This window comes from Myxocyprinus asiaticus, chromosome 43, assembly GCF_019703515.2.
Source record: "Myxocyprinus asiaticus isolate MX2 ecotype Aquarium Trade chromosome 43, UBuf_Myxa_2, whole genome shotgun sequence".
In the NCBI taxonomy this organism is placed as follows: Eukaryota; Metazoa; Chordata; class Actinopteri; order Cypriniformes; family Catostomidae; genus Myxocyprinus; species Myxocyprinus asiaticus.
In genome coordinates, this window is record NC_059386.1 from 19,196,036 (window position 1) to 19,218,032 (window position 21,997).

General features: G+C 37.1%; 1 protein-coding gene across 1 annotated transcript in view; it reads right to left on the reverse strand.

The window, feature by feature from the left end:
• The window catches only part of LOC127433398 (melatonin receptor type 1B-B-like), a 44,410-nt gene extending 24,897 nt beyond the window's left edge, over positions 1–19,513 (reverse strand). The window contains exons 1-2 of the mRNA XM_051685270.1: positions 19,485–19,513; positions 19,160–19,381 (exon numbers count right to left, since the gene is read on the reverse strand). Coding sequence (XP_051541230.1) covers positions 19,160–19,328 — 169 coding nt within the window. The 5' untranslated portion in view covers positions 19,329–19,381; positions 19,485–19,513. The remainder of the gene's footprint in view (positions 1–19,159; positions 19,382–19,484) is intronic.
• Between the last annotated feature and the right edge of the window lie 2,484 nt (positions 19,514–21,997).

The following is a 21,997-nucleotide window of genomic DNA, read 5'->3' on the forward strand; positions in this document are numbered from 1 at the left end:
CTAAAAATGTGCTTATAAGCATGACACTTAAGACCAACCTGAGTGGCTTCAGGACAACTAACACTGCATGATCTTTGGTTAAAAGTGTCTGCTGAATGATAAATCCTGAGATGACAACATCATGGTCCATTGGGAATCAGGGATGCTTCTGTTAAACTGGACAGAAACCGAAAGAATGGACATATTTTCATTTCACGGCATTCAAATGTAAGCATCTTTCAAAAAGTCTAAAAAAGATAGGGCTCACTAAGCTGGTGTCCAGAGAACAGACAGGCAGAGACAAACAGATACTGCTGCAAACCTATCATCAAGTAAATCTGAAAGCGATGCCAAACCTCTGTTTACTATTTGAACCTCAGGCAGAGCACTGAATACAAATGGATTGGTGAAGCTTTTCTTTCCTCCCGTTAAATTTCAAATTCTTCCCTGGGCAATGACATTTGTTGGTACATCAGAGTGGGCAAAACTAGACATAAAAAAAGGAAAGTAAAAGAAGAAATAAAGGATAACAACAACGTTCTATTACAGCTGTCAATTCACTCGTGACAGGCTCTCAGCTTTGCAAATTTTTCAACTGCCTATATATACCCTTACATCTACTGCACATATCTGTATACAGCATTTCTGTACATACATTATTCTGTCTCAAGCCTATGGTTTATTTCTATACATATTATATTTAGACTTTATTTTATTATTCTGTGTCTTGCTGTCATATTTCTGTGTACTGGAAACTCCTGTGACCGAAAACAAATTCCTTGTGTGTGTGAGCTAAATAAATCGTCTTGATTTGAATGGGAGATTCTCTCAGAGCTGAATGGACTAAACATAATAATCTCAATTTTGAAACCTCTTGCCAAAATAAACCAAAATTCAGCCAAATTTAGCACTCTTTCATAGGGTATGCAAGTAATACTGTAAGAAAAAAAAACACAACATTTACTGTTCTGCAGATAGAATACCTACAGTTAGGTTTTCTTATCAAATCTAATTGACATGCTACTTCAGAAAGTTCATGTACTCTGAAATAAACACCATTCATCTGAATTACTGACAAGCGGCATCCCGCATCAGACATTTCTGCGAAAAATGGAAATTCAAGCTCAAAAACATTTCCCTCCAGCAGTACTGAGCAACCACCAAGATGTGGATTTCAGTCCCATGGGAACAAGGATGTAATTGCGTTCACATACACAGTGGTGAGCGCTATCCGAAGGTTTCATTTTCTCTCTAAAATTACATTTTTACTCATCCCGACGGTTACGTTTGGGGTTGGGGTTTGGGTCTAAGATTAATAAAATATGCAATCCTGTTGACTGTATTACAGCATTTACAGCTAAAAATACAACTCACTTTTTGTGCAACTCTGGACAAATGGAGTGCGATGATATAGTGGATCTAATCCTCTGCATAGCGGATTTTGGTGACGTAGTGAATGTTTTGGTTTTTATAAGTTACACTGGGTAGTATTACACTGATACATTTGTTTAATACTTGTTTAAAGCTGCACTATGTAAGATTTTTTGGTTAAAAATGAACAACTTGCCATTACTGATTAAATACATAAATAATCAGTGTTCAAAACAATGTCCTTACCTTACTCCGATTCATTTCGGTAAGCCTATAAAAAAAAAAAAATTGTATTTTGAGCTGTCGGGTCGGATTTGGCACAAAATCACTGGCTTATGTCATTCTTCTTTGCATCATGACGTCATGTCAGTAAACACAGGAAAGAAGTCCCGGCTGTCACGTGTTCTGGCTGAGGACACTGTTTAGTTCAGTCAGTCACAATCATGCAATTCAGAATGGCATCATTGCAGTATGGGTGGATGTTTATCTGTTATCCATTTGGCTAAGTTGTTTACCTGCTATAATGTTTGGAATTGGATACTGTATGTTGTCTAGTAGAGGTAATGCTTTTATTAATCGAACATTACCCGTGTGTTTACCAATCATGATCCGTTGTCAGGGGAAGTTACTGTGCATGTTTACCAATCCGTATGACTTCTGAAATTTACTTCTTATAGGCTACATATTATTTTCATGTTTAATAAAGTATATTTTATCGAACATACAGTAAATGTACATTAGCCTACTGTCCTTGTTGTGAAAAACCTGAGCTCCTGAAAAAATTATGTATAGATGGAATTATTAAGATACTTTTTAGAAGTTAGCCTGTATTCTGAATTCTTCATGCTTTTCATTTTCCATGAAAGGATACATTGCATGTAGCGTGTTTCTTATGGAAACCGCGTATTCACAACACAAGTTACACAATGCAAATTAAGCATATTCTGACTAGCATTTAGTTCAAGTTCACGTTCATTCGTTTCATGTGCAGATGTAAATTGTTCCATAAATTTTGTGGATATATTGATGAATCTTATGTATAAAAAGGATGCATTTGAATGAGGTATTTACCCCATATTAAAGCGGTTCCTTTTGCCAGTGTTAGCGCGTTCAACTCACGCAGCTCAATCGGAGAAATGCCCAGCACACTGGATTAATGGATTAGTAGATACTCAAGATGTTTCTTCTTCTGCTTATACCTTGCACTGGTAATATTTTGCTGTATAATATTTATCATCATATTTTTGTCAACAATACGCTTTAATAAAATCATTTAATTATCATCATGATATGCCTTTTTCGACTAAATCAAAAAACCTTTCGTCAACGAATGTTTTCGTCAGTGATTTCGTTGACGAGATTAATAATGTAGTTAATAGTCGATAAAAAACTTGAATAATCATATTAAAATATACTTGTCAAGAACTATTCACAGGTTTACACCACATGACTTGAACAAAATGTTCCTTTTCATAAAAAAGTAACTGGTGGTGATTCAGGAGAGTCCCTTGTTCTCTATGTAAAAGCGTTTTGATTTTAGCGTCAGAAAAGTGTACAGTTCATTCATTCAAAATATGTAAATAAGAATGTTGTTTATCATCAAAGCAAGTGATATTTCATTTTTAAATGTTTAATGATATAACATAATAATATCAACATGAAAATAGCATGTTATCACTCCGGATCTTGATTTCTCCCAGTCATGATCGCACACAGGCGATGTCCAGGTAACCTCAAATCATGAGATTCATCCACCAGAAGAGCAGTGTCGAAACACGACGGACGTAAAGTGTTCTTCCGCAAATTGCTTGCAATTTTACATTTCAACCACAGACGTCGCTAGAGAGCACAAAGTTACATAGTGCAGCTTTAAGCTTAGCTTTTGAAATAGTCATAGCCCAGTATTTCCTAAATTACTTTACCTAGTGTTTCTTCTTTGCCCATATAATTTTTTTTTATAAATCAAGCAATATGACACTACTAGGGCTGGGCGATAAAACAATATTGATATTTATCAAAAAAAAAATATAATTTTCAATATCGATGATAAACTTTTTGGTAATTTTCTATATTTAACCTAACTACTAACTAGAGTTGGGGTTCTCGAGTTTGGACTTGGACTCGAGTCCAAGTCACGAGTCCAGTTTTAACAGACTTGGACTTGTCACGGACTCGGATGCATTTTTACTCAGACTTGACTCAGACTCGAGCCTTTGGGACTCTAAATTTTTTTCCGAGTCCATGACATTTCTGATGCAATGAAAATAAATAAATTAATAACAAAACAGAAATTAATGAAAATCTGCATGCAGCTGTATTAGCCCCTGAAGTCGTAGACGTAGTCAGAGTTGTTTCACTGTGTTTAAGCAAACACACGCACACACACATACGCATGTGCACAGGCACACTCATCAGTCAACCAATACGCTTGAATGTTACTACAACTACCGAGATGGCTGGGACGAAAATTGGATATGTATCCAATGTATTAGAAACTAAATAAGGCAGTTTCACACGACACGGGACCTGACAACTGGTAAAACTGTGTGTGGCGTTTGTGCAGCCAAGATGGTGCTCGCATTGCGGTGTCATCGTGGTTAAAAACTTAAAATCAAGAACTTCATTGAGTCAAGTCACCCACATCATGTCTCTCACAGTTTACTTAAAACAGCATATTGAAATAAAAATACATAAAAATAGCATTAATATTGGATATTAAGTCTTTTTAGGTGTAATGTATCTACACATGTAGGCTTCTGTAGTCTCTTGTGGTCCACGCAGTGTTGTCAGCTTGAACTGGTCCATAACAGAATTGATGAATTAACTGTGTAACTTTTTAAATAGTTTGTGGAAAAAAGCATTATATATATATATATATATATATATATATATATATATATATATATATATATATATATATATAAGCCTAAAATGCATCATGTGTGTGAATAAATTTGTTTTGTTCCCTCCTATATATATATACTGTATATCGTGAAGGAGGGAACAATATGAATTTATTCGTAATTTATTCGCATTTGTGGGATCAGCTAGACTGTAAGGTGTGTGAGAAGTGCCCGACAAGACAGCCACATCTATGGCAAGTGCTACAGGAAGCGTGGGGTGAAATGTCACCTGAGTATCTGAACAAACTGACAGCTAGAATGTCAAGGATCTGCAAAGCTGTCATTGCTGCACGTGGAGGATTTTTGGTGAGAACTCATAAAATGTTTTGATGAGAACTCATCAAATTGTATTTTGTTTTTCAAATTTTTATAGTAATTTTTCACATTATTAATGTCCTGACTATACATTGTGATCAGTTGAATGCCACTTTGGTGAATAAAAGTACCAATTTCTTTCCATAAGTGAAAAATCTGTACATTATTCCAAACTTTTGGCCACCAGTGTATATTGACAAACTGTTTTTCTTAGTTGTGAAATTCAGACTTGACTAAGGTGGACTCGAACCCAACACTACAGCTAACTAACTAAATCACAATCATGAAATCAGGCGGTTAGGAAGTATGAGCAGGTTAGCAGCTACATAGCCCTGCTGTCATAGAAACCAGTAATGAGGTATTGGTTTATTCGGTAGCCAATAGCTAGATATCCGGCTAATAAGATATCGTTGTTTACAGAACAAGTCAGCACTGACAATGCAATACAGCTATCGACTGAACACAACATCAACTCCAACATCAACACCATTTCTGTTTATTAATGTACTATTTAGTTAAATGTTTTTTCATGATCTATAGCACTGTCACAGGCAAGAAAGTGTTTCTTCTTGTGATGTTTATTGGTGGTTGGCAATCCAGTTGATGGTGCATTACTGCCACCTACTGAGCTGGAGTGTGGAGTGTCACAAAGTCTTTCAGTGGAGTCAAATGTCTGTATGCCCAATTTGGTTTCATAAATTTTTGAACAAATTTGTAGCATATTCTAAAAAAGAAAAGTACGTTTTAAAATTGTCATGGTGTGTACCCATCAAGTAAAAAGTATTCTAATTCTTTTTTTGCACCTTGAATACATGAGTATAAACAACTTCATCATTAATTAAAAAAATATTTTCAAAAACATTTTTCAAGGTAAAAAATACTTTTTTATAAATATTATGAATTGTTTTGTCAAAAATGTTGACAAAACACAGGGTTACACAACATGACTTGAACAAAATAAATCAGATGTTTTTTAAAACTTCACACTCAGTCATGAGGGTCTAAAGGTGTTATGCTCTGTTTTTGGTTTTTATGGTCAACATAAACAACACAATGGCTACCTGCATGTTGGTTACACCAAATGACTCTGATTTGGTGGACAAAAGCATTTTTAAATATGAATCATTTCAGTTATTTCACTGCTACGTTTTTTTTTAGAAATAACAAAAGATTATTCTGCACTAGTCATGCCAGCATTTCTTTTTTCAGGGTATTGTGCACAACTGCATTCATTCCCACAAGTTCCACCCCCATAATATGGAAAAATCCCACACACTTTTAATCACTTTACAGTGCAGCAGCGAATTAGTAAACCACTAGATACAGATGAACAAATCAAATCAATAAACTTGTTTTTGCATTAAAATTTTTATTCCAGAAGCTGCACGAGTACATCCATTCTGTCTCTCCCTTTCTCTCTCGTGCAGCAGTTAGCAGCACCTTGAGCACTTGTTGAATTTAGTATAAGCGCACGCAGTAAGGAGCGCTTTGTCACATAGTTACTGAACATAAGATGTTACGGATGCATAAACCTTTCTAAACCTGTTAATTCCACATGCAAATGGCGTTATACCGTGTCTCTGTAAGCGAGCGACACAATAAAACTATATCATTCCTGTTTATAATCATCAAAGCTGTTTACATTGCAAGCACGTGACGGCGAACACCTTTCATATCTTGTATTATTCATAATGCAGCATATTTGCAAGAAAGACAGAAATAGCAAAAATGCTTTGTGTAACGTACCAGCTGCATGATGAAGAGAGACACTTAAACACCTGTTACATCTCTCATCTCCATCTCTTGTTCCATCCAGGGTCGGAAATTAACGGGGGGCTCTGGGCTAAAAAATCCCCCTGCAATCTGATATAGTTCCAAATATGTCCATCGTGATCTTCATTTGAATTTTCACTAAAAATGATTTGTTTCATGCCCCGTTGTGCAGATGTTGCCGAGTCGTTGGCAGAAGCTCGCACCAAGATGTGCACTTCTCACGCTCCACATCAGTTCAGTGTCATGCTTCTGCGCTAAAATTACTAAATGCTACAATGTAGTTAATAACAAAATAATAAAAATAATATCTGGATGTGTTAAATAGCCTTAATGTTAAATAAAAAGTTATTAATGATACAATAATAATTTTACAGAACATTAACCACTTTTAGTTTATGAACCAAATCTCTGACTAATGTTCATTGTTAAATGTTTATTTTTACATTGTTTTAATAAATTGGCATATTTTTTTTTTTTAAAGCTCCTCATTCCAAATCTGGTGTCGGTGCATTCGTTTTGTAGGCTGTTAATTTAATGGTTACAATATTTGGAAATATGTGAATGAGAAAAAGTTCTGTTTCAGTAACAATGCACATTATGCAATATAGAGATCATGCAATTTTGTAATTATAGAAACATGCCATTTTAAAATTGAATTAATTGTTTAAATTAAAGAGTTTGACATAAAAAGGACGAGAGAGTCATTTTATAAGTTTAGAAAAAAATACCTTTTGTAAAGGTAAAAAATGCCCTCCATATGAGCTGGCCCACGGCCCTCAATCAAGTTTGATTTCTGGCCCTTTGTAGGAAAAAGTTTGGGCACCTTAGCCTTACACATTGCCATAATCTGAACCTGTTACCCTATGTTATTGTATTTTATGATGAATTTTGTGAAAAGAATCCACGTTATGATCATGAAAAAGGGTTTTCTCTAGATCACTCACTCACAGTCACAGACACAAAAAAAAATGTCTACTCTAATAACCGAACTGACGGAAGCTTGGGCTGTTTCTATGAAGGATGCTTAAACAGTGGTGTAAAAAAGTTGTTCTACACACAAAAGCGTTTACCCTGAAAATTAAAAAAAGTTACAAATATGTACATGTTGTGGACACTTGTCATAGCAATATCTTACCTTCTGTTCTCTCTCTCTTTTTAAGAAAGACAAAAGTTTTCCTTGAACTGTTCTCTTGGTCATTTTTGAAAGTCTGCAAAACTTTCGAAAATGTGCATTACCTTCATTGGCGTAAGTTTCATGTGAACACACTGGGAAGAACATGTCAACCCATCACTAAACTCCAACATACCTATTTGCCAGTGTTTTCAGAACACCGGCGCCACAGTGGTGAGAGAGCTTGCGTACTCAAGATTGCCAGATTGTGTGACTAAAGTGTCACCCTGGCAGAATATTTAATAATAACTGTGTTTTGATTGGAGGATTTCACCTATAGAAATCTGGCAACCTCACAAATGTTGAAATCAAATTCTGATTGGCTAATCACAGTTATTTAAAGTCTGTTATTTATCAAATGTAGAGAATTAAAATTTTTACTTGCATGATCAGTTCTAAGCAATACATGATACAATTGATCTAAAGGGGATGGTAAGTGTGGATGGTGGTTTAACAAGGGGGATGCATCCCCCCTGAACTCGAACCCTGGGTTTACTTGTAAACAAATATGTTTACATTCATTCTTGAGGTCTAACAAACATGTGGAATGCATTTCCTTTCCCATTAATGGTATGAAATGTACATTGTGATAAATATCGATATCGAACAATGGACGGACGGACAGACATACAGAAAAGAAAGAGGGATGATGGATGATGAATGGATGGATGGATGGATGGATCACCAAAATCAATTACGTAAAGGATTAGATTCACTAAATCATCGAGCTACAGTCTGCAGGAGTTCTTGCATATGTTCAACAACACCTCAAGCTTTGGCCACTGGGGGCAGTGATTTGAATATCATTAAGCACAGACTGATTAAAGCAGCCAAACTTAAGACCAACTGTTGCCAAATTCACAGTGCGATCAGTCTGTTTTTATTCAAGACCTTAGGTTTAGATATCGCTCTAAGGAAAGCACAGCAAATAGAGCAACAAATAATTGTCTGCACTCATTAAACACTGCCATATTGCTGTCCTAAAGGCCTTTTATGTACAATTCCTGGTCTTCAATGTCTTTTAAAGTGCCTGGAAAATCCATGTGTTGCTTCACTCAGAGTAGACCCTAGCCACGTTAAACTTTGATGCTTATGGAAATAGCATTGCGTCCCTATAAAGAGGGTTTTCAGGCACTGAAGCAGCAGGTGGGCTTCTTACTACCTCTCTTAACACTGTTAAGACAGTCGTCAGCCAGCAGTGTGCATAAAAACCTACAAACCTACAGCTTTCCATTCCAACCACACTTTCTAGTCAAACTGCCCAAAAGTAAATTACAATTACACAAGTTTCTTCTTTTAAATAATCACAATGCATTCATGACAGATATAGAAAGAAATTGGATAAGATTTTGGATCTGAAAAAGACTGTTGTTCAATTGCTGTCCATGGTGCTGATTTGGGTCAGACACATGTAATAAGCACAATTGTCTAAAATTATCTTGGGTACATGGGATGTAGATTTTGCTGACTTTTGATGCTGCTGGTGGTGATCTTTCTTTGAAGGCTTCAACGCTTTCTTCATTTTTTCCTTCCTCATAAGTTGCTAAATGTCAAACAAGCATCCACCCATCCTCTGTGTTCATTTCTATCCAAGCTGTGTGTGTGTGTGTGTGTGTGTGTGTGTGTGTGTGTGTCTGTTTGTGTGACAGGCAGAGGTGTTCCACACTAATGCATGACATCAACACCCTGCTGTGTTTCAGAGGCAGGTGGTGAGGACAGCAGTTCGGATAGTTATACTATACTTACATTGGGCTCAAAGGCAGAGACAAGAAAATGAAAGAGAAAGACAAAAACGCTCAGAGAGAGAGAGAGAGAAACATAGATAAAACACAGATACACACCTTATATGAGCAGCATTGCAGACACTTTAACAGCTATGTGGATGGACACTGACCCAATTTATGTTTAATCGTGCAAAGCCTTGTGGCCATTAAAAAGCATGTGCACAAAATTTCCCACTACACAAACAGAACATGTTTCAAGCAGAATATTTCTCTGAAAACTTCATGAAGGAATGATTTACCCAGATTTGAAAATTATTTACTCTGCTGTCGTTCTAAACCTGCATGACTTTCTTCTGTGGAAACGGATAAATTTGAACAATGTTCACGCTGCTCTTTTCCATGCAATAAAAGCAGAATGTGAACAGGGGCTGTCAAAAAGTATCATAAAAGTTGTCCATACGGCTCATGCACCATATTCTAAGTCTTTTGTAGCCATTCAGTAGCTTTGAGTGAGGAAAAGATTGTATTCTCTGGAAATCTTCTGAAAATCTAATTTGTACTTTCGCAAATTCACACTGCTCTGGGGCTGCACAATTATTTGAAATAAAATCAAAATCGCGATATGACCTCATGCGATTATTAAATCGTAAAGAGCAGCGATTTAATTATATAAATAAATAGTCTGCTCACTTCAAAGTTTATTTGCGCTGCTCTGTCCAGTCTATATTAAGTTAGAGCATTATTACAGTGTTTTAAGAGCGGTTCTGTGTTCCACAACTCCATCTCATGCTTAGAGTAACAGAAGTGCTCAGAGTTTGGTTCCGTTTGCTTATTTATTTACACTAAACCAGCACGTCCTGCGTGAAGTGGTTTTTATTATCATCTGCGGTAGCAGCATCTCAGTCTCTGCCAGGCTCAAATATAATAATAATAACGTGGAATACAAGATGGGGTATAATTCAAACATCTTTATTAAATGATTGCTGAGCAAACAGCATTAACAGTAGAACCTGTAGAGTCCAGAAACATGCGCTCTTCTTCCATTCTCCTGTCATTTGTTTATCTCACGAGAGAGCGTGTCACCCTTATTACACTCTCAACGGCAACAAGTGAAAGCGGAACTAATATTACCAACATCCAACAAAATGAAAAGGAAAGAACGTACGTTTAATAAATCCAGTGTTGGTTTTAATGCATTAATAAGTAATTAATTACTGTAATTAAATTACTGTTTTCATTGATAAAGTAAGGGATTACTCTTAATTTTTCAGCAATTTAGTTACAGTTACTTCTGATGTAATTGTGTTAAATACTGTATAGACTCTATATAATTCTATATAAAACAATAGTGTAATTAAAATCAAAATTTAACTTCTAATGTTTAAATTCATGTTTTCTAATTTAATGCAACCCCATAAATTCTTTGGCCAGCTCATGAATAATTTATTTGATTTTATATTATTTATTTGAAAGAATTAAAAGAACAGTTTCATGTCTATCATTGTATTTTTCATTTGGTTGAGGTTGATAAGGGTTCTAGAAAGTAATTAGTAATAAGTAATGGAATTACTTTTCAGACAGAATAATTAGTACAGTAATCTAATTACACTGTAGAGGATGTAATTAGTAATTTGTAATTAATTACTTTTTTAGAGTAACTTACCCAACACTGAATAAATCTATTTAACATATTTAGATAGTATAATATAATGGATTGTTAAATGAAATATAATAAAATAATGAATAAAAATAATTAAATGAAATGGTGACAAACTAACCAAAACTTTGTTTAATTACACCAATGGGTTATCAGTTCAAGTTCAGTTTGACATTAAGCCTCATTCTTTAGGACTATCTTAAATACAGTACAGTATAAGCCTACTTGTTTTTAAGGCCTAGAGTAAAGAGTAAAATTGACTATTTAAATTTTTCTGGATTCCATGTTAAAAGTTTTAATTGTTACGATCAACTGGTGTTTAATCAAATTGATACATACAGCTTTAATCAAATAAAAATATAATAATTACTTTCCTATAATATACTTAAATTTATTTATTTTTTTTTACAAAAAAATTGCAATTTTATTTTTGGTAAAATAAAATGCTGCAGAACAGAGCTTCACAGTATTAATGAAAATCACAACATTCTGATAATACATTTGCATTTGTGATATTGTTTACAGATGATAATAATAATAATAACAATAATCATAATAATAATATAATCATTTAATATTATATAATTGTTATTATAAGTATTATTGCTAGAATAGTACATTTTTATACAGTAGTTATATTTTTCTGTCTTCAATTTCACGCATCCAGTTGAAAAGAGCTTTCATTTTAACGGGACTTTTAGTTTAACAGACCTCTGAGTTCTTCCTGTTTTTGATGGGTTAGTTATATCAAGCTTCCCATTAATGCTGGGATAATCCCGGCATGACTCTCGAGCTGAAATCTTTGAGCTGCACCGGAGGAGTTCATTTAAGGGTTAACAGCCGTTTATACTGTAAAAACACTGCATGAAAAATAAGCACCAGCAGTGTATGTTGAGTTTGTGTGAATGTGTGCGCATGCGTGCGCCCGTGTGTGTGTGAATCATATGACAGAGCAGAGAGGCACCTCATCATGTAGCATACAGCGCATGTGACTGTTTATTTAATTAAATTACATCCTTCTGCTGTTTAATGATCACACTTGGCCATATCCAGAGGTTTTTTTATTTTATTTTCAAATTGTCATTGATTTCATCTCAAAACTGTCACATCTCATATAATTTTGCCAATGACAGCATACTGTAATATGGTACTGAAAATAACAACGATGATATTGTACCATTTTAATTTGTTTGGCATCGCGATACTTCATTAGTACTGGTAAAACTCGCAACCCTATCATGGACTGACATAAAGCAAATTGCTGTTTGATTTCATGTTTACTAATGTTTAATGAAAGGAGTGTAAATGGTACTTAAATGTGCTGTGAGCAATTTTAGCCATTTAAACTTCCACAAGACTGAGCCACTGAATTAGCCACACCCCTTTTTTTCCAAAACCCTGCACTTTAAAGATAGCATTGAGACCGACACAGAGCAGAAGAGAAGCATTAATGCGTGTTCCCAAGGTTGTTAAACACAGCAAAATAGCGTCTTCAACTGACAACCACGCTCACTGAGCACTTTATTAGGAACACCTGTGCTCCTGCTTTTTCATGCGATTATCTAATTAGCCGATCGTGTGGCAGCAGTGCAATGCAAAAAAAATCATGCAGATAGCTTCAGTTAATGTTCACATCAACCATCAGAATGGGGAAAAAATTTGATCTGAGTGATTTCAACCGTAGCATGATTGTTGGTGCTTGTTGACGGGCTGGTTTGAGTATTTCTGTAACTGCTGATCTCCTGGGATTTTCACGCACAACAGTCTCTGAAAAAAAGCATTTCAGGGTGATACCTCAAGAAGTTAGTTGAGAAAATGTCAAGAGTACATTTCTGAAAATTCTATGCAAAGGGTGGCTACTTTGAATATGCTAAAATATTAATCGTTTTTATTTATGTTGGATTTTTTTTTTTTAGAAACAACACAATTCCTATAGTTCCATTTCTGTTCTTCCATAGTTTTGATGACTTTACTATTATTCTAAAATGTGAAAAATAATAATAATAATAAAGAATGAGTAAGTGACCCTAAACTTTTGACCGGTAGTGTATGTCAGTGATATCTTTCAGGGAGTAGAAATATTTTCTGTATACCATTTCGTAAAACAAAATTGCTTACAGCACCTTTGGGTAAATGATTTTTAATTTTGAGTCAGTGATTCCTTTATGAAATTTACAATATTCTGTTTAAATCTTGTTCCATTTCTTTGAGATTATTGGGTGAACTAAAACTTAAAAGTTGAAATATGAATCTGAACCTTGACTATCTAAATTAATAAAAACCTACAGCTAACGCCATAACAGTCACTGTCATTTAGCAATCACTCATCCTCTAATGTCTTATTTGGTCTAACTTATAGGTATTTAAATTGTAAGACTGCAATTCTCCAATCACAGAACAAAAATACACTCTCTGTCTGTCTGCCCTTTCAATTTTCCAGTCTCTGGTGGATTACAATGCCAGTTTCATCACACACACATACCTCAGTACTGTGATGGTCACACTGGGCACTCTAACATCCACACTACTGGACTTACACATATGGCCATGGGCCTGCCAGGATTCTGACACCATTAGGACCTGGCACTCATCCCCCTTCCTAGAAACATGAATACATAACCACACAGGGGACAGTACAAGGTGGAGCAGCCACAGGACACTTCAGAAGCACTGGTAGCCATGGTGTGCTTTTAACCGGCAGCTCTACAGTAATTCTGAATTTGAACCTGTCATAAAGGTTTGACTAAAAAAGCATGGCATATCTCCTCTACATACAGTAGTCTCCAACATAGATCACAGAATCCCTACATGTCAAAAACAAATTGAGAAGCAGAGAAAAGTCTTATTAGACTCTTTCATATTTGTCTTCTCATCAGAGTGTGATTTGTTATTGTAAAAGACTGAAGGTGGATGAGGAGAGAGATTTTAACTAGTTGTAAATCTTATATGTCCATGCCTCCGTTGATTGACAGGGTGATTGTGAGGTGAATCCGTACGTGCAATTGTGGGAACATACAATTTCACTTTCTAAGAGACTTGTTGGGAGAACAAGGCTTTTAGTTCTCTTGTTTCCCAGCTCACTGCCCCTGTTGTTAGTTCACACGTCATACACCACAAAAGCTCCTGTTCTTTCCGTGTGCCATTTCCCTGCACTTTCATGCCTATCCGGGTGTTAGCGACAGGGTTATTGTTTGCGTGAGATGCCTGATTGGCGCCGGTAATGATCCAGGGTTGAAAGATGAAAGAATAAATTCTCCTCCTTCACAGAGAAGATAGCGGCAGTTGCCACAACCATTGCAGGGTTAACCACACATAAAATCTGACAGTATTCATACTCAGTCTAATGAGCCATTGATGCTACCTCCTTGTGCTCGGATAGCTTTAGGAGAAGGAAGGCAGAGAGTCAGGAGTGTCTATCAGACACATGGTGATATAAGACTGTGAGTTTGCCTTTGAAGCAGAGAAGTCTGGCTCTTGCTCAATCCGAAAGCATGAGCTTTGAAGTGTGCTCTTGTGTGAGTGCTCTCCACACTTACACCACGGGTCTGTTGAATGCTTGATTCTGATTGGTTGACAGATGTTCTAACATGTGAAATTATTTTTCAAGTAAACACAAGGCTATAAAGTAGTTCCAGATCTTGACCGCATAACGGTTCCATATCACTTCACCAAATTATTTAGAGCCTTACAGGCTACCACAACAAAATAACTAATTAAAACAAAAACACTGGTTAAGAACGTCGGATAAGAATGACAAACAATGTCTATAATATCCTAAATTTATTTCAATTTCAATTGAAAAGCGTCCTTTGGCGCCCTCTATTTCTCTCTCTCTCTCTCTCTTTCGCTAATTATTGCACTTATACCATGGTTACCACACCTTAAGACATCGTTCAGGGTTTTATCTCAAGACATTTTCTGGTTTTCGTCCCTAAAATGCTCTTGTGAGTGGAACTACTTTCTTCCGCCATGGATTCAGCATCTTGCTCTGATACAGCTGAAGCCTTCGTTGCTAGTTCTAAAATGTCACTTTAGAACTAGCAACAGAGGATAGTGAGGCTTGTGCTGCTTTACTGGAGCACTTACTGGAGTAACAAGTTAGTGCGTTTGTGTGTGTGTGTGTGAGTTTGTTTTTGAGGGATTGAAAGACAGAAGCTCAGAAACTGAGAGAGATCGCCTGTGGGATTACCTTTATTTGCCGCAGCACTTGTTAGAAGTAACATCGCTTCAAAATCGCCAAGATGTAAGTTTAAACACTTCTCAGTAGCAGCGAGTGTCACCATATTTCCAATGTAAACCTTAACAACTGTTTTCAACCTTACTGAGTGAGATGCAGGTGTGTGCTGACATGACGGCTCTGTTTTTTGCTCTCAAGTAAGTGTGTGCGTAATGCGTATATGTATGTGTGTCCAAGAGTGTGGGAGTGTGTAAAGAGAGGGGGAGGGGGTGTGCGAGAGGGTTTCACACAAATATTTCAGAAAATATAGAAAATGTTGTATTGATCAAGTGTATCTAGCTCTGATGCAGCTCAAAAGCTTCGAAAACGTCACTTTAGAACTAGCGGTGATTTTCAACATTGCAGTAACAAGGTAGTGTGTGTGCGCATGCGTGTGTGTGCGAGCGAGCGAAAGAGAGGGGGAGGGGTGCTTTCCACTATAGCTAGGTGAGGCTGATTAGGGCGAAATACATTGAAACATAAACATTTTCACATATTAAAAGTTATTTCAGTTAATAGAAACTGTTGATATTGATCAGTCGTGGGGGTGCGGCTCTATCTATTGGTCATGGCACTAGTCTCAGTGTGTGTGTGTGTGTGTGTGCATGCGTGTGAGTATGTATGTGTGTGAGTGTGTGTAAGTGCGGGAGAGACGAGGGAGCTTTTCAACTGAAATTGAAATAAATGTAGGATATTATAGACATTGTTTGACGTTCTTAACCGATTTACTTTAACCAATGTCTTTGTTTATATGGTTATTTTGCAGTGGTAGCATGCATGGTGTGTGTGTGTGTGTGTGTGTGTGTGTGTGTGTGTGTGTGTGTGTGTGTGTGTGTGTTGGTGATACGAAAGCAAAAGAGAGAGACAGAGAAAGAGAGGGAGCCCAAGGATGCTTTTCAATCGAAATTGAAATACATTTAGGATATTATAGACATTGTTTGTTATTCTTATCTGATGTATTTACCAAATGTCTTTGTTTTAATTAGTTATTTTGTTATGGTAGCCTGTAAGGCTCTTTGAAATAACTGAAATAATTTGGCAAATTGATACGGAACTGTTTTGCGGTCAAGTCCTGGAACTACTTCATAGCCATGCGTTTACTTGAAAAATAATTGAACACCTTAGAATGTCCGTCAACCAATCAGAATCAAGCATTCAACAGACCCGTGGCATAAATTATCAGAAATATCTGTGGGAAGCACCCTCACGCTCCCCCTACCCCTCTAACACACACACTCCCACACACGTGGACACATACATTATATGCATTATGCACACACTTACTCACGAGCGAAAAACAGAGTCATCATGTCAGCGCACTGCATCTCAGCGGGGTTAAAAACAGTTGTTAAGGTTAACATCGGAGAAGCTATATACAAAAATGGCGACGCTCGCTGCTGCTGAGAAGTGCATAAACTTACATCTTGCCGATTTTGAAGCAATGTTACTCCTGACGAGAGCTGCTACAAATAAAGGTAATCCCAGAACAGATCTCTCTCAGTTTCTGAGTTTCCCTCTTTCGATCACTCAAAAACAAACTCACACACACACACACAAACGCACTACCTTATTTCTCCAGTAAGTGCTCCAGTAAAGCAGCTCAAGCCTCGCTATCCTCTGTTGCTAGTTCTAAAGTGATGATTTCAAACTAGCAACGAAGGCTTCAACTGTATCAAAACAAGACGCTGAATCTGTGGTGGAAGAAAGTAGTTCCACTCACAAGAGCGTTTTAGGGAAAAAAGCAAAAAAATGTCTTGAGATAAAACCCTGAACGATGTCTTAAGCTATGGTAACCATGGTATAAGCTAAATAATTGATACCATTCTGTTGAATTATTGAAAAATAATGCACACCCGAGGTGGTAATGCGGTCACAACGTGTAGTCATGATGCATCGTCAATTATTCCTTACTTATGTCCCTGCAGATACACAAACTGTCAAGGGCTTCTGAATGCAACCACACTCAATTGAATCAGCAGTGTGTGGAGCAACCCCACAAACACATACATATGCACTCACTGAGCAGTTTATTAGGAACACTTGTTCACCTCAGCAGTGCAATGCATGAAACCATGCAAATACAGGTCAGGAGGTTCAGTTAATGTTCACATCATCCATCACAATGGGGAAAAATATGTGATCTCACTGATTTCGACCGTGGCATGATTGTTGGTGCCTGACGGGCTGGTTTGAGTATTTCTATATATGTTGATCTCCTGGGATTTTCACACACAACAGTCCCTAGATTTTACGAAGAATGGTGCCAAAAATTAATAACATCCAGTGAGTGGCAGTTCTGCGGTCAGAAACACCTTGTTGATGAGAGAGGTCAACGGAGAATGGCCAGACTGGTTCGAGCAGACAGAAAGGCTACGGTAACTCAGATAACCACTCTGTACAATTGTAGTGAACAGAATAGCATCTCAGAATGCACAATACATCGAACCTTGAGGCGGATGGGCTACAACACCATAGTGTTCCTAATAAAGTGCTCAGTGAGTGTACTCTTTTACACATATACTGTATGCATGCATACGCTGTCACAGGTGCTGAAAGGGCTGAAATCACTTTTTCTCCTCTGAATTGCTCAGTGTCACACCTTGAAAGTCCAACAGCAGCTGGACTGCGATTAGATGACATTTTTTCAACATATTTTCACAATGACACAAAAACACTTATTTTAAGAGGATAAGGAAGAAAAATCAAGGTGAATGTGTAAACAGCCGAATTTGCTTATGCAGTAGGGGATCATTGGAGAGGGTAATTCAATGTAATGTCAACTTAATGATAGAAAGAAACGCATCAAATGTATACATTTTCAGTCAAAGTGAGGGTCTACCAAGGCTCAGGAGGGTGCCATATTTTCACTTATGTACAGGTCCAATTATGGCAAACTACAGCGGAAGGTCTTTGAAGCCCAGACTGCTGAGAGCGATAAGCCACTCTAAATTTTTGATGACATGGTCAAGGTGAAGTGAACTTTCTCTAGCCAAAGCTAGACCTCAAAGAAGAAGAAAAAAAAACACTTATAAACAAGAATACCATGACTTATTCCTGCACTAAATTCAAGTTGAACATATATAACAATAAACTAGTTAATGGTTGGCATAATGATTGGAACTTCGCATATTCCGTTCAAAATTTGGCTTTTTCATTTTAAGCAAACTTTTTTCTCTGATTTGTCCAAAAGCTTGATTAACTTCTGTGGTTTGGGTGGAATGGCTGCATAGGCTAAATGTGACAATTGAATTTTACTCATTTAAAGGAATATTTGGGGTTCTATCTCAATTGACTGCATTTGTGGCATATTATGTTGATAACCACAAAATTTAATTTCCACTTGTTTTCCCCATTCATTTCCATTTAATTTTCAAAAGCAAAAATTTGGGTTTCAGTGAGGCACTTACATTGAAAGTGAATGGGGCCAATCCATAAACATTAAAATACTCACTGTTTCAAAAGTATAGACACAAAATGTAAACAATATATACGTTTTAACATAATTTTAGTGTGATAAAACCACTTACTAACTTTCTCTATGTAAAGTTATATCCAATTTTACAACTCTGTTGCCATGATGACATCACGCATAAACCCCGTAATCCTGCAAAATCGGGATTTAAACAATTATTAAACAACTTACAGATCAAATAATACACAAGTTATAACAGGTTGTATTGAACCCAGAATATTCCTTTAAATTATATTTTTCTGTAAGTGTAATACAAAATCGTTCATCCCTACTCTATGATGTTAGTCTATACCTAAGATGTTAATAAATTAGGAAGTTATAACGTTAAACGGTTTACCCTTTTTAAGCTATGTCAGAGCACAGAAGCACGTTGTTTCACCATGTATAATTTATGCTTAAGGCTGCATGTCAAAGTAGATTACTTTCAAGCAAAGGGGAGTCAGTCGTTAACGAGTCTACTAATTCATTCATTCATTACCTTGTTCATTAACTGTATACCCATACAACACTACATGGCACGTGAATGGCACGTGAAGAGCTTTGCGGTCCGTAACCCAGAAAGATGAATGGAAGCTCACCAGCATTTCTCAGTTTCCGATTCCTGAACACTGAAATTATGACTAACAGGTTCCCCAAAACATCCACCACTGTGGTGAAGATCAGCACGCTGGCCAGCACCGCTATCGCCCAGGCGGGACGCGCGCTCGAACCTGTGCTGTTTGTCAGAAGAGCGATGTTTTCTGGCATCCCGAACCAACTTCTACGGCGAGGTTTGCTTTGTAAGAACTTATTCACACAACCTGCGGAAGTAAAGAGAATATGAGCTTATAAACTCAAAACGGACTGCTCATATAAAGTAAAAGCGCATATACTGGAATGCTTTGATAGGAAAATATCACATACTTGTAAAATGCGAGTCATTCCAGCTGGCTTTCAACAGAAGTTGGAAACAGTTGAATCATGAATCTTTGGTGATGTTGTTTTTTTTCCGCGCGTCTGGCATCACTCCTCTCTCCACAAATAAGCGCTGGAGTCCGTCTAAACATATTTTGGCATCTTAGACTCATTTCTGTCCAGTAGTTTAGTTCACCTGGCTTCGCCCTCAACTTAAAACTAAGGTTTTACTTCGAAATAGGGCAGACCTGGCGCCGTGTTGTCCCATGGCGACCGTTAAGTAATTTTTTTAAGCAGCTCCTCAGAACTGTAAATCCAGCGCGCGATCAGGGAGGAATCTGGCCAGATGATTGGCTCGTGTTCCGAACGGAGACAAGTCACGCGGCGCGCATCGCTTACTTGCGCGGGAGTTGTCATAACAACACGTGTGCGTTAGGACCGCGCCAACAAAGATGCGGACGGTCGACTGGTGTCCTGAGGCTACAGGAGTGGATGTGGTTACCCAGTAAGTGTTATTTTAACTGTGGCGAAGCTCTACAAGGAATTGTGTCACATAATTCATATGCAGTGTACCTCAGTGGTTCGTGCGTAAAAGTATGCGCGAGGTCGGTTTTATAACAGTAAGTATTCGTTGTTCTGTGCAGTCTACCAAGGTTATTGATTTCAAGAGATTGCATGCTTACTTGGTAAAGAAATGCACATTGTGAAAAGACCAAATGTGCAGTTACCTCGAGGATTCTATCCGTTCTGACACTTGATGACATTATGTGTGTAATCAAACGTAGTCAGGATGATTCAGTCACATTAAGTAATATTTTGACGTAAATACAAGCAGTTAATCTAGATGTTACCACATGAAGCACATTTTAAGGTTACCGTTTTCACAGTGCACATTCGTAATCGTTTGATTTGATCAGTATTACATTTATTTAACCCTTAAAAGCATGGCAATTTTCCCAAAACCCTCTTACATATTCGGGTCTTTAGAGACCCGGCACTTATATCTATCAAAAATGGACGTACAAAATGCCCAGATAGTGTCAAACTTTCGAAAAATTTTTCAAGACAATTAGAAAATAATAAAATCAAATATATTTTGAAATATTTTGATGTTTTATTTTTCACAAATCAAAGTGATACTGCAACAAATCAGGACAAATCTAGAACAGGATTCATTATTTTCACACTGAAATTTCATGAGATGCAACTGGCTGTCAAACACATATGAGCTACACAACACAAGATACACATACGTTACACATATGTATTTTCTCAGGCACTTTTGAGTCTAAATAGATGAACAACTTACATAATTTCAGTAGTACACTCAAATGACAATAGTCATATCATACTGTTCAAGTGTTACACTTGCTATAGTTAACTTCCATGTTGTTTCTGTCAGCTAGCAATATCAAATGTAAATCAAATCAATCACTGAAACAACAGCACCACCTTGAGTAAGAAATAACAAGTATAATATGAATGTGTACACACAAATGGGATACTGATAGTGCTGCAACTAACGATTATTTTGATAATCGACTAATCTAACGATTATTTGAATGATTAAACTATGTAACACAATTTTTGTTCCTGGGTAGTAAGTGTTATTTCCTAATTGCTTATACCTCAAAAGTATAGAAAATGGCTATTATTCCCCACAAACTTTGCTTTTGTGACCAGGACAGTGATATTTTGAAATGTACCTATTTCCAATGAGAAAACGGGCAAATTTGTCTTTTCGTTCACATAATTCATAAAAAAACATCATATGAATCCAAATTAACATGTATTTATACTAAAGTAATACAAAAATGACTACAAAAGATTTAGGAGTAGTTTTTCGAGATTTACGATTATAATGTAAATCAGCCCCCAAATGTACTCATACTTAAAGGCGTCCAGCAAGGTCTTGATGCTGTTGTAATCCTCTTTGAGGTGTACCGAGTGAGCCAGGGGAAGAGACGGGTACTTGTTACCATTATGGAGCAGCACGACTTTGAGGCTCCTGGATGAGCTGTCAATGAAGAGGCGCCACTCATTATGGTTACAGGCGATCCCGATTGCCTCGAACTGGTCACATTGTGGCAGAAGCAGAGCCCATCTTGACGGGTGAAGAAGCTGGAAAAAGTTTGGCGACGCTTCCTCTGATCTGCGACTTGCACACTTTCATCCAACAAGTTCCACTGCTTGAGCCTAGATGTCAAAAGCTCGGCATTGGACTTGGTGAGACCAAGATCTCTAATCAAGTCGTTGAGGTGGGTGTAGTATGGTTTTCTCTCCTCAAATCCTCAACGTCTTCCTCGCTCTCTGACTTGCTGCTCTCTTCTAAAGATGGCTGCTCTCTCTCCGGAGGAGCGGGTACGGGGAGCTCATGGCAGTGTGGCACCGGGGCGATGGATGAAGGAAGGTCCGGATAAGTGATAGTAGGTGCATTCTTACCAGTCCGATGTTTGGAAGGGTCCACCATGCAGAAGTAGCAGTTGACTGAGTGGTCAGTGGGTTCCCGCAAAATTCTTGGT